The sequence below is a fragment of the Stegodyphus dumicola genome, chromosome 4, assembly GCF_044657685.1.
Source record: "Stegodyphus dumicola isolate Sdum_Otavi_A_Nest chromosome 4, ASM4465768v1".
Lineage (NCBI taxonomy): Eukaryota > Metazoa > Arthropoda > Arachnida > Araneae > Eresidae > Stegodyphus > Stegodyphus dumicola.
Window position 1 is genome coordinate 137,337,404 of NC_140771.1, and position 14,245 is coordinate 137,351,648.

General features: G+C 34.6%; 1 protein-coding gene across 4 annotated transcripts in view; it reads right to left on the reverse strand.

Moving 5' to 3' along the window:
- Window positions 1-14,245, reverse strand: part of LOC118192157 (alkylglycerol monooxygenase-like) — a 137,564-nt gene that overhangs the window by 47,132 nt on the left and 76,187 nt on the right. Inside the window, exon 1 of one of the 4 annotated variants that reach the window (XM_085815535.1) lies at window positions 79-491. The exons of 1 other annotated variant lie outside the window; for it this stretch is intronic. In XM_085815535.1, coding sequence (XP_085671661.1) covers window positions 79-189 — 111 coding nt within the window. In that variant the 5' untranslated portion in view covers window positions 190-491. Of the gene's footprint in view, window positions 1-78; window positions 492-14,245 lie in introns of those variants that run through there. 2 more of the 4 variants (XM_085815534.1, XM_035363054.2) reach the window with 2 other exon arrangements.

Genomic DNA, 14,245 nt, shown 5'->3' on the forward strand with positions numbered 1-14,245 from the left:
TTGATAGCATTCATAACGAACATTAAAATTAAAATTATTTATGAAGTGCCTGTTATGAGTCAATAATAGTTTTCTTACCTCCTTATAATAGTCTTTTACATCCTCTATTTTCTCATAATTATGATCTCGTGGATTCATAATATAGAACAGGTAACCCGCTCTCCTTATGGTTTTGATTACAGTATCCATAACAGCCCCTGTCAGGTAAGTAGCTCGACTAGTTTGGCTATTAACCCTTGTTTGAATTGCGTTTGATCTCAAGAATGATTTCTCTCCTCTTTTGAATCAAAGGGGCGAGGTGTATTCATGTATTCATTCTTAGCGCATGCGCTTTCGTCACTATGCTTTTCGTTACATGGAAGTTCCTTTTACTTTGCTTCCTAGCTATTCTTTTCCTTTTTCTTTAGATGTTTTAATTTTCTGTTTTGATTCCCCTTCTTAGTATACGCATTTGAATACATAGTTCAATACGTTCTGTGCAAATATTTTCTTTTTTTCCCAAAATTTTTCTTTGTATTTGCAAAGGTAATTGGAAAATTTTTATGCCTCTTAAAATGATAAGCAAAATTTCATACACATGGAGAAATAAGACATCAGTAATTTTCATTAAAAAATGATTTTTTATTCTTAATTTTACTTCACATGTTCAATATAAATTGAAAGACAAAGGAATAGTATAATTAGTATCGGAGCTTAACAGCATAAAAACGAAAACATTTAATTTTTTTTTTTTTTTTTTTGTCTTAAATTTATGTTAAGCGCATTACTATGTTTTTCTATTTTAAATATATTCGAAGCTAGAAAACTCACCAAAACACATGACTTTTTTCTCATACTCCAACTTAAATATGGGAGAAAGGTCATCGCTAACTCTTGTCATCCTTAACTTCTTTATTTTATTTTAAATAAATCTGTTACATACCAAAATCTTTTTTCTCACAGAGTGTGTTTACACATTTTTAAAACGATATCCATAAAGAATGTTTCATAAAAGCTAATGTTTTGGAATAAAAATATTTGAAAACAGCTTGTAATATTCTAGCTAATCCTAGCTACGACTAAGTGCTTGAGAACTAAAATATTAAAGAAATGTGTAGCGACTATTGGCTGAGTTCTTGTAAGTAAGCAGTCTGAAGAAGGAATAAATTTACCCTTTATTCCAATTCAAAATAAATTAACAGATGGCCCCCTTCTCGGGCTTACAATAAGCATGCTCTTGGGCTTTTACTCAAGATAGGAAATAAGTAACTACTCTAATGCTAATTAAAATAAACCAGCCGAAGCTGCACAGAATTAATTAACAGATTTGTCTCTTATTTAAATCACCGACGTACACTATCAGGTGCATACGGACGAATAAGATGAAGCTTAGATTAGCAGCAACAACGTGATCGAAAGGCAGAACATGCTCTCGTATGCTCTTCCACTGAAGTGACCTTGACTTCAGTTTAAATACTGATTTCTACCTCATTTACATGAAACATAATCCTGAAAATCATTCGGGCAGGGAGACGTAGGCGGAAAAGGAGAAGGTAAAGGAAAGACTTGTTCCAAAATTAAAATAAGTAATGGAAAGTTAAACACTGCAAACTTATTATTTGAAATGAGAAATGTCGTCTGCTATAAAATTTTTTCTTCTTTCAAAATGACTCATGTAAACAAGCTGAGGATTGAAATGTATGTTTTCACACTTTTTGAAGAGATGTATTTCTCTTCCATAATTCAATAACGTTGCGCAATGCATAAAACTTCTAAGTGAAAAATAAGCAACATTATTACTTGGAAAGGAGGGGAAAGGCAATCATTACTTCTATATGAAAAGAAGTCTCCAAAAGAATATAAGAAAAAAGTACGTACTATATCTAATGTTTCTAAAGTTATTGGTAAAACAGAAAACCCACTGACACAGAAATCATTTGTAAAGTCGTTAAATAAATAAGCAGCAACAGTAAATAAAATAATGAATTTACAATTTAGAAAAAGCCAAAAAACAATTTCACCGGCTTCTTCCGAGGCATGTGACTCGACGCAGAACAGTTTGTAGAACGTTGTATATAAAATATTCAGCAGGAGATAAATGGAAATACATTATGCTCTTTGCTGAAGCATTGGTTTACCTGAATGACTGTAACAAAAAAGGCTTAATAATGATCGAAAACAAAGAGAAAAAATCTGATGTGTACATCACATGACTTCCTTGCACGGAATATTAAATTATGCGCATTTTTCTTGAATTTCATTTAAATGTATTGGATTGAATTAAATCTTTTTCGTAGATAGCCCATAAACCACAATAGAATAAATGCGCTCTTTAAAATTCACTATATTTGTTTACCACAGCGTCACTCTGGCGCTAGCTTCACTTAATAGCGTTACATTTCGTTCATATTATAAATCACAATGCATATAAATTTATATCATTTGAAGAATTATCTAATCGTTGTCACATATTCTATTCAAATACTAAATCTAAAACGACGTATAAAAGAAATTAAGCAAACAAAACAAAAAAGAAACAGTTTTTTATAGACGATTCAGTATTTCTTATTCAATTAATTCAGTTCTCACTTCCTGGCAAGGCAGAGATACATAAAAACTCAAAATATCTATATTAAAAACTACGAAGTAAATCTTAAACACTTACTTCCTCGAATAAATTCTAGAATGGATTAAACATGATTTAATTCGCAATAATAAAAAAAGGCGTTATCTTTCTTGTTGCGAAGCTTAGTTTCTCTAGATTGCGGTAACAAATTCGCTATTTTGTCAAGTTTGAAATGTAAACAAACATGTCCGCCATCGCAAAATTCATTAGGCTTAGCTGCACTTAAACAACTTTTAAATTGTTGATAACTCCACAAATATTGTATGCAGCATAAAATCCTTAACCGGAAGATAGCAACAAAATAATTCAATCATTTTTCAAGCAAAAAATGCGCAACTTACAATCATATAAAGAAACTGATATCACTGAGCCGGTTAACAGAGCGAATATATATATATACTTTTGGTGAGGCTGATTGCAACCAAAATACGAGGTGCACATCTACATGTTATAGCAGTCCTACATATATGTTATAGCAGTCCTACAAAATACTCTATCGTGGCTGGGGACTTCAATGCAACCAGTCTACTATGGGGAGCTGACAGAGAGGATAATAGAGCACGAGCTGTCATAGAATTTGCCACAGTGCACAGGCTTACAGTTGTAAACACACTGGATTCCCCTCCTACCTTTAGAACATCTAGAGCAGTAGGTTGGCCAGATGTAACTTTAGCATCCTCCCCAATTGTACAGTATATGAACAACTGGGTTGTTTCTGACCTCCCTTCTTTTAATGACCATCAGATAATCCAGTATGAACTGGTAAATTCAGTGTCTTTCGAAACAAAACAAAGATTTAAGACTTGCTTTGGGGGACACAAGAAATTTCTAGAAAAGCTCAGGCCGTATGTCGTAATTAACCAAGAAAATTTAAATAATTGTACCACACCAGTCCAACTAGATGAGGCGTATGATACTCTAGTAAAGAATATCACTCAGGCAGCAAGTGCTTCCTACAAAAGGAAAGCCATTCAAGTTGACAAACCATTGTCCTGGTGGAATCCTAGTCTCACAGCTCATAGAAGCAAAGTACGGGCCTTGAGGAGGCTGGCACAGGCAGAACAAGAAGAAGAAGTAAGATCCGTAAAAATGTTAAAGTACAGGAAAGAACGTGCTCTCTACAAAAAGCGCATACAGAAAGCGAAAACTGAATCTTGGAAAAAACATTGTTCCAATCTAAAAGAGACTTATGGCCCAGTGCAAAAAATCGCAACAGATAGAGTCTTTCGCCCAACTCAGCTGGTCGCAAAACTGGCACCAAGTGCCTCTAGCATATCAGATGTCCTCCTGTCAGTGCTCACCACTATCTTTCCCAAGGATGATGTAAGGGATGACTTTGATGAGCATGGGCAAACAAGATATAACTTTCGAAACTTTCTTTGGACCAGCAAAGAGCATGACCATCAGCTCCCTTCCATTCAGGAAATTACTAGAATAGTCAAAGGCCTCGTAAACAAGAAAGCTCCGGGACCGGATGGCATCGATAATATTATGATCAAATATATTCATCATGAGTTCCCTCAACTTTTTCTTTCGTTATGTAGGGCTTGTTGGAAAATAGGACACTTTCCTAGGGCCATGAAGTGGGCAGAAGTAGCATTGTTCCACAAGCAAGGTAAAGATCCATCGGATCCGGGAGCATATAGACCAGTTAGTCTTCTCCCTTCCATTAGCAAGGTACTAGAGAAGGTCATCTTAGCGCGGCTCAACTACTTTCTTAAGATTAAAAATTACATCAACAAAAATCAGTTTGGTTTCTGTGAGGAGAGGTCTACGGAGGGGGCACTTAAGAACCTTCTGGAGAATATCGAAGCCAGCAGGAACAATGACAGATACACAATAGTAGTGAGAATGGATATCAAAGGGACATTCGATTCGTTATGGTGGCCAGACGTAATTAAATGCCTGGATAATGCACAAATCCCTTTTGAAATTATCAAGCTCTTGCGAAGTTATCTGCAAGATAGAGGAGTACAGGTTACTACGAATAAAGGGGTTATCAATTACCAACTGCAAAGAGGATGCCCCCAAGGTTCCTGCTTGGGACCCACGTTATGGAATTTGGTGGCTAACACAGCCTTTACTCTGTTTGATAATAACCCAAATGTGAATATACAAGCCTTCGCAGATGATTTTCTTCTAGTCATTACTAGCAGGAAAGACGTGGTACAAAAGGCGCAAAAGGCAGTGGACGACTTTGCAGCCTGGGCCAAGAGTCACAAACTGATCATCTCTGCAACGAAGACCCAATTGCTCTACATAGGTAGGAAAGGTATTCCTAAAAGAAACCCGTCCATTAAAATGAACGGTATACCGATCAAATGCGTGCCCAATCTGAAGTACTTGGGACTGACTTTTAATAATAAATTATCTTGGGTTCCACACCTTAAGGAGGTGAAACAGAAAATAAACAGCCTTACAAATAACATGCTCAAAACAGCAAGAATACAGTGGGGAACACCAGCCAATATTCTGAGAAGTTGGTATCGTACTATATCCGAGAGGATTATCTTGTATGGTGCAGCAATTTGGGGGGAAAATATCTCCTCACATATGAGTAAACTATTGCTCACAATACAAAGAATGCAATTATTACTGATATGCAGAGGATACAGAACCACTTCTACAGCAGCACTTCAAGTGCTTGCTGGTATACCACCATTAGACTTACAAGCAGAACGGGAATCACTATTGGCAAGAGTGCTGAGATTGGATGAGAATGCAACATTATGGAATCAGAACTATTATCACACAGACTATGAAAAGCACAAACCAGTTCTTTTAGGGCACCCCGCAGACATAGACTTGTCCGATAGCATCCAATTTGTGTACGCATCTTCAAAAAAGAACAGCTTCAGCCTCTACACGGATGGATCCAAAACAGAGCGAGGCGCCGGTAGTGCATTTTGCGCTTTACAAGGGGAGACTATTATTAAAACATGGAAAAGAAGACTAGATATTAGAAATACAGTCTTTCAGACCGAGGTTGCAGCGCTAAAAGCAGCAATTAAATTTGCAGTTTATTCCCTTAGATTCAGAGCAACAATCTTCAGTGACTCGGCCTCTAGCCTGGCAGCGATTAGAGGAAATAAAAGCAGGAGCTCTTATGTACAAGAGCTCAAAAAAATTCTTTTGCATTGCCCTCCCTCCTTACGTCCACACTTGGTCTGGGTCCCAGCTCATATGGGTATCACAGGCAATGAAAAGGCAGATGAGCTTGCCAAATCGGCAGCAAATGATAAAAGCCTGAGAGAATATCCTGTGAAACTCCCTACCTCTTATCTCAAGAGAAGTACTCTTGAAAATTTATTATGCTAGTGGCAGGAAAGGTGGGACTCAGCACCCACGGGTAGAAGGACCTACTCTTTTTTTTCCAAAAGTGGGAACTGTAGCAAAAGTCACGAACGGTGCACAGACCCACTTTTTTTCTGGACATGGACCATTCCGTACCTATTTAAAGAGGTTCCACTTAAGCGGAACAGAATTCTGTGAATGTGGAGAGGTAGGTGATCCAGATCACTATCTCTTCCATTGTGCATCCACCAAACCTTATCACCTGAGGAGACCAAGTGATTTATTTTGGCCACAATGGGCAGAAACAATCTGCAAGAATAGTATTGCTAAACGCAAATTGAATGAGGTATTAAAGTACTGTGCACAGAATCATGCAGGCATAAACAGAGCGAACACTTCAGAATAATTGACAATTACTGCACACATCTGTACCTTGTACGCTCACAATTAAAGGATCATCTTAGGGTAAAGACTTCCTTGTGAATGACATAACATTAGCTTTATTACCATTGCAGAACCTTGAACTGTTCAATGTTTGTGTGATTTAACCACATTGGTGCATAGATTCTTAATTTTTCATTGTACACATCTTTGTGACTTTTAGATTACCCTACAATTAATAAGTCTCATAACTGAAAGAATCATTAAAACGTTTTGTAAAAATTACTAGTTATATAACTGTATCATTGTTGAATTGTTTCTATTCCATCATTGGCAGAATTATATTTATTTATTTACTCAGCATAGATGGAGGCATAACCTATTGTTACCCCTCCCCCCCCCCAAAAAAGGGGGGGAAAGGATTTTTTTTTTTTTTTTTTTTTTTTTTTTTTTTAGTTAGAGTACAGAATATAAATTGGATTATGCTTTATGCTTGAAATATCAATGTTTAAATCATGTTGTTGGTAGTTCCACTGTATTTGCTAACTAGGAATGGTTTTGAAAAGTGTATTGTAACCTAACCTTAGCATTTTTCATTTATAGTATTATCTTTGGGTACCTGCATCAATAATGAATAACAGTGTATGGTTTGATTAACATTGTATATTATTTCTTAATTTTGTAATTATATGGCTAACTAGTACAGTGTGAATTGTAATCAAGATATAGAGCTACTGTATTTACAGTAATTGTTCAGTATATCTGTATAAGTAGTAGTATGAGGTTAGGCGACTTTAATGCTTATATATTTTGTAAATTTTGTACATATATATAATAGAATCACAATGTATTGTACCCAATGTAAAATGCAATTCTAGCCGAGTTTGTACTTTTGTAGCTTATAGTACTAGAGTGTAAAGTTTCGTAGGCATTGTATTGTACTCGAAATTGTGCGATAGAAAAATGATCTAATATTATCGTATTATATTTATAACCAGGTTTACTATGTCTTGCATTTATATAGGATAATCTATGTCTTGCATTAATATATTCTTCTATGTCTTGCATTTATATATGATATTGTTACAATGTATAGAGTGTAGTATAGTTAGCAGCGTAGTAGTTAAAATAGAACTTGAGTTAACAACCAGGCAGTTATAGATACTAAAAACCTATGTAAAATAATGAGTGATTATGAAACCTAAGATTTTGAAATAATAAATGCTGTCGGATCAGCGAGTTATGATTAGACAGCATCTGCCAAGTGGAAACAAATACCGTAAGGCTTACTATAGTTAAGGGCGGCAGTCCACTTGAGCAGCGTTCAGCAGTCCTACATACAAAATTTCAACGTTCTGAGACTACTCGTTTTTGAGTTACACGAGATACGTACGTACATATGTACAGAAGCCACGAAAAATTCTCTTCAGAATTCATTTTAAATCAGTTTTATAATTTTTTTTGGGGGGAAAGAGTCTTTTACTCTTTCCTTACGTAGAGATGTCACGAAAAAACATCGTTAAATTGCATTCGATAGCGGTCAAAATAGATATTTTCGTTGAAATATGATGCCTGAAAATTTTCGCGATACAATACTTCCTTTTTACTTCGTACAAGGAAGTAAAAAATGTAGAAATCTGGTTCCATTAATGCAAAGGAAGTTTAGTAAGGGAAATGGGTTTATGACTGCCGCAAGATTCTTTCACAATGGGAAATTAAAAATAAGAAGAGTGGAAAAAATAGTTAAAATCAACTCAGTGTACTATCAAGGAAATTTTTACTTTCGATATTTACAAAACAAAATTTCATTTCTTCACCTCAGTGACTTTGAAAAAGTGTAACACCACGGTGATTTTAATAAATGTTGATTTCAATAACTTTAATTAATATTTTCTCCTTTTAAATTGTAATCGAGCAGGCGAATAAAAACAAGCCTATCAACCAATAATTCTTCATTTTGTTTCAGATTTCGGTTTCATAAACCAAGTTGCATCTTAAAGACGGAAGTGTCTCATATCAGGGGAATATGGTACCTTTTCAACATATTCCTGAAAAGTTCCTTAAAGTTCCACCTATTAACTATTGTGCCTTTCGTCTCTTGACTGGAGCTCTTTCTAAGCGCAAACCCACCACGATTGATGGACCCTGGAAATAAGTGAAAGAGAAATTAAAATCAATACTCCTAGCAATTTGAAAACTCTTCTGTTATGGAAATCAGCGAGAAGCTCTACTGTCACAGAAATCACGATGCAGACTTATAGTCCAGAAAAAAAAGGCTATTAAGTCGAGCATTTACCAAAATACTCTTTGCATTTTAAACACTAATTAAGCTGCTAATTAAGTCATTCTAAAAATGTATAAACTCTCTCTATCATGCCTCCGCAGGGTTCCAGATTTAAAAGCTGCCAGACCATACTGCGAATAGTGTAGTAAAAACGCTTTTCCAGCTTAGTGAGTGATTTCTACTTCATCGCAACAAACGTGTACATCGCTAGTAAAATAAAATATTGCATTTTACTGCTATGTTTGACTTACATATTTTAGGATTAAATATCTTTGATTCATACATAAATGATTGAACTTGAGCACCAAAAGTAATGATGCAGATGACAATGCTACAGAGTTTCGTCAAGTAGAACCTGTTAATTGATAGAGGGATCTAAGATGTGGAAAAAAATTGATAAGGAATTTCTTTTATTTGGCTTTATTTTCAGCAACTGTGATTTTAATTAACAACCTCCTTGCTTAATTTGCAATAATGTTTTGGCTATGGAGAATATGAAACCATCAAAAGTGGAAGAACATCTTGAATCCAAGCATCCATCGTACGCCAGTAAACTAAAAGAACATTTCGAGCGACTTTTAAACTTTTCAAATAAAGTAGTATTTTGAGAAATATATGACTATTGCTCCGAGATAGAACTAATTTCCAACACCGTGGTGATATTGAAAAGAAGATGCACAACTTACTACAAAAGTGCTGAAAGCTATAAAAAAAGCTTCCTTTACTTGCAAACCTAGGAATTATTTCGAACTTCCTAGCTACATTAAGGATTGAATTAAGAACAAAAATAGAAGCAAAAAAATTTGGCAATATACCGGCGACCCAAGAGAAAGGCATCAAATCAATTATCTCACAAGAAAAATTGCTCAGTAAAGTACAGTAAGATGTACCGGTAGTACACAACACGGCTTACTGTAACATGGTTTCGCTATAACACGATTCATAAATTGCGAGAACCCTCCTACAACACGGTTTTCCTATAACACGATAAGAAAACTGCCCAAGCAATCGAAGAAATTTAACGAACTCCTCACGAAGTTTTTCCATATTGTGCAAAGCACCCATATAGTCATTTGACACAAATTGCCACGTTCGGCTTCCAAAATTTCAATTCTCCTCATTGGCCTGAAAACAAAAGTGTCTCACACTGCTGGTCGGCAATCTGCGTTGAGCAACGGTGTGTTAAATAATAATTTTTCCGTCTTTAAAAAATTAAATTTCAGTCCCCAAACATGTCCGATAAAAGTAAAAAACAACGTATAAGAGGAAATTCATTTCTTTAGAAGTACAGATCCAATTTTGGACCGTCTTTTAAATAGAGAAAAGGCATCTTACATTGGAAAAAAGTTTTAATTTCAACGAAGAAACAGTCCGGACTATTAAGAAAAATGAAAAGAAATAAGAACGGCAGATGCTGCGGGATCTTCGACGTCCGCAAAACGTGCAGTTCGCTCCCGGGGGGGGGGGGACAATAATTGAGAAGATGGGAAAGGCACTCCATTTGGATCGATAATAGCTGTCAAAAAAGAATTTCGTTTGATGGTAATATCATTAAACAAAAAGCACACGTTGCAAAAGAATAAAGAATTTTATGATTACGCCTTATATTTCATTTACATCTTTATAAATTACATTATAAGGTTAATATTATTATAAGTTTAATAAGTATAATAATAATATTATTATAAGTATAATACTATTATAAGTATAATTATAAGTATAATAATATTATTATAAGTTTCATAAATTACATTGCACAGGTCATTGCTACCAATCTGGGTGAACATTTTCATTTCGGATGATGAACTGAGACCCTAATTTCATGTAATTTTTCGTTATTATTGGTTTTGAAAGACCAAAAAAAAAAAAAAAAAAAAAAAAAAAAAAAAAAAAAAAAAAAAGTAGCTTGAATTCTAGATAAAGTTCCCAACTCAACTCAATCTGTGAATAAACACCATCGAAATTTTGGGTTGCACATGTAAATTTCCTGTATAATCGGTTTTTTTAGAATTCTGCCAGCATAAAATAATAATGAATTGCATTGAAAGCAATTCGATTTCGACATAAAACAATGTCTCTTCTTTTAATACTTCATCTGCCCAAGAAAAAGGATGTCTTCGTAAAGAATTTCCTGAGAACGCAAGAAAAAAGCTGTGAATGTGCGAAGATTATTAAGAATACTAAGTTTATGACGTAAATTTATGACGTAAGATATAGTTCTGCGGAAATAAAAGAGCTGTTATTCTTCAACAAGATTACTTCACAATAGATTTTAATGCACTTTTGGAATATTTCTATGAAAATTGGTAGCAAATATTTTCCGACCCATACGTATAAGTGTATCATTTATTACTGATATTTTCTTACCCCTTTGTATAGCTGCATGGTTTATTTTAAACTAATGTTGCAAAACGGTAGATAATAAGGCAAAGAGAAAATTAGTTTCCGTATTCCATTGTAATGCCTTTGAGAACATGTTTTTACAGCACGATGCTACTAAGTCTCTGTAATTGAGTATCATATTCATGTCGAACATGATTCATCACAAAAATGACAAAGCATTCTCCTTCTACAAGCAATTGTCTTTTCAAAGTCCTTTTTAGAAAGCTTTCTTTCCAGCTAATTGCAGATGCCTAGTTAGAAACGAAAGTAAATCAAACATTTTTTATGTCAAACAAGCGTCGCAGGTAAAAGAAATAAATTTTATTTTACCATCCTGCTTTTAACATTAAAGCAGAAACCTTACGTGATAATTTGAGATTAATGCTGCAGTAATCAGGAAAATGAATCATCCTAAGAATCATTTTGTTTCCTCTAAATTTCTATTTAGTTCTTTTATAGTATTTCACTATGGGTCGAATTTTTATTATCTATTTATAGCTTACTTCCTTATAAGCTACGAAGTTCAAATTTTCTACACACATTATGGCAATGCATATTAAAGTATAGTGATGAAGCGGTTTTTAAAAATTAGATTAAATTGTTTTTATTTACTCTTTAAAAGTTTTTTGTACATATCTTGGTTTATTAAACAAAGCTAAGGAAATCAGAAACTAAAGAATTTGTATAAAAACTCTAAATTAAATTCTGAATCTTGGCGAATTTTTGAAAATTTTACGTTTTTTAGACACTTTGATGTTTATGATTTAAAACTTTTAATACTTAAAAATGTATCGGATATAAAGCCTTAAATTTTCACGTATTATAAAGCAAGCTTTTCGTCCTCGATTAAAGTAAACATGATAAAAAAAATAATAATTCAGTGATTTTCTACATTTTTTAAAAGAATGTGTTTCAATCTGAAACATACAGGATTAAAATTGCCATTTTGGCGCATTTAATGACCGAACTGGCAATATTCATTTTCTCATTTAAAGTAAAATGCTCGTTAAGTAAGATTATTATTACATCCAATTTCTGACAATGGATAACTGGTTGAACTTCCTGTACCGCCATTAGAGGCTTAACAGGGCTTAGTGGAGCTACTATTTAATTAAAGAAACATCGAGATCTAAAACAAGGCATAAATCAGGCCCATTAAGCAGTAGAACTACCACCTTGTAATATCGTGTGGCCCCAACTTCTGAGCAATTGTGGTAGTGACTGCTACGAAGTTTGAATTTACACAGACACATAAGAAGGGTCTAAAGCCCTTTTTATTCAACTTTTAAAATAACAGCTGGGTCCACTTGACGCTCACAAACTACGCCGACCCGGCGGTTTAACTGAAACAGAATGTAAAACTGAAAAATAACGACTAGATGAATAAATAACGAGATCACTATCCACGAGGCTCTGAGATCTTAAACTAACCTAATCGCGTTCTACAATAACGCCGAGATTCAGCGAGCTTACTAATTAAGCAGTTGAGAGATCCAACAAAATCTGCCAAGATAGGCACACAGGCCGACACGCGCGGTTCTTAAATTTCTACCTAGCAACCTTCCCCTTCGCGATTCAAGAAGAACACCTACAATCTCGTTTTCCTTCTATATTTAAACTCAACTTACTTTTGCTAAATTTGAATATACTACGCGCTCTATTACAATTTACATACTCTAGCATTGGCAATTCTAGGGGAAAGTAAAGGCTTGACAGGAAAGATAACTTAAAATAAATGTTAGTTAAAATAAATATAAACCTTACATTTGTCGCTGCCAGAATTTGGCAAACTTGGAAGCAGGTCCTAGAAACGACCTGTTGAAAAGTTTCCATATTCTAACCTAAAACTCAAGAGCTCCGTTTACATAAAACAACTTTTTGCCTAACATAATTTTACAATAGTTTTTTGTAGACGATTAGAATACAATATCTTCTTACAGAATCCTCTCTGCTGTTTTTCTTCATCAATCAATATTTTTCTCTTCCTTCCAGCATCTGGAAGGAATAAGTATCAGTATATTCCAAATACATTATCATTTACACTTTCTTAATATTCGGTAGTATTTTCGTTTTCGATCATTTTCTTTTCCTTATTTAACTGCTTAAATTCACATTCATTCAAATATTCAAACATGAATTTAACTTTACCCTGGTTGTCCACCATGTGTGGTGTCAAACGAGAATCTTCATGTTTTCGTATTTCAACACTTCGCCTAACCACAATGATTTGTTAGACATACTGAAACTCGATGAACTATGTTTAATATTCTTAAATTCAAGTGTGGGTGGAGAAACCTAAAAACCACATTCATTCTAATTTCCCCCTCATTCATCTTTTCAGATGCAGGCTTTCGCTGTAAAGCATGATTTTATCTACTGTTTAACACTTAGGTTTTAATTCGTTTCCTTTGAGCATTTACTTTCAGTATCTAAAATTTTATGCTTCTAGACTAAATTCTACTTTTACATAACTTTCAAGTATTTACCTATATTTACAAAATTCTAATACATATGATTTTTATAATTTACAATAAGATGAATAAGAGAAAATAAAATTTTACTTCACGCTTTCTTAGCCAAGCTGGCGGCACTGAAACTAAATTTTCCATTAATACAACAATACGAAGTTATTTTACCTTCGTGAAATTTTGGCTTTAACCTAATAGAACCAGTCTTTCGACTAACATGAACTGCTTGTTCTTAGATATTACACTTAAAGAAAATAATGCTTTTTCTTTAGCTAAATACAGTAAAACAAAACTAAGTCTCAACCGAGAGAAATTGTCTTCCGTTAACACATAGAACTTCATATTTACACATAACATTTCAGAACAAAAGAAAAATTTATAGAAGATTTTAACTTATCTTTGACTTTTCTATGCTTGGAACTCTGACATCCTCTTCTGGCAGAATTGATCCTAAGTTACCGAATTCATGGAAGTTAACCTCCTTCTTTGATTCCTTCCAATTTCCTCCATGATCACTCTCCTATTTCGTCCTCTGCACGCCGGCCTTTTGGAGTGGTAGTCTTCGAGTTCCTGTCTTTTCCGCTTGGCCCCTGGACGGCTGGTCTTGGCGGCCTCCGGTCTGGATTCTTGCTTGAATTTTTTCTGCTGGTCCCAATCTTTTCGTTCCTCTTGCTGTCTCTTTCTTCTCATGAAAGGCGGCCTTGTTTGTTTCTGACTATCTGGCCCTGGAAGTGGTTTCCTCGACGCAGATTTTCTGCTGTGGGATGTTGTACCTGGTCTTTTCCTGTTGTTGTCTACCAAAGATTCTTTACGAGGCGACGTTGATTTCCT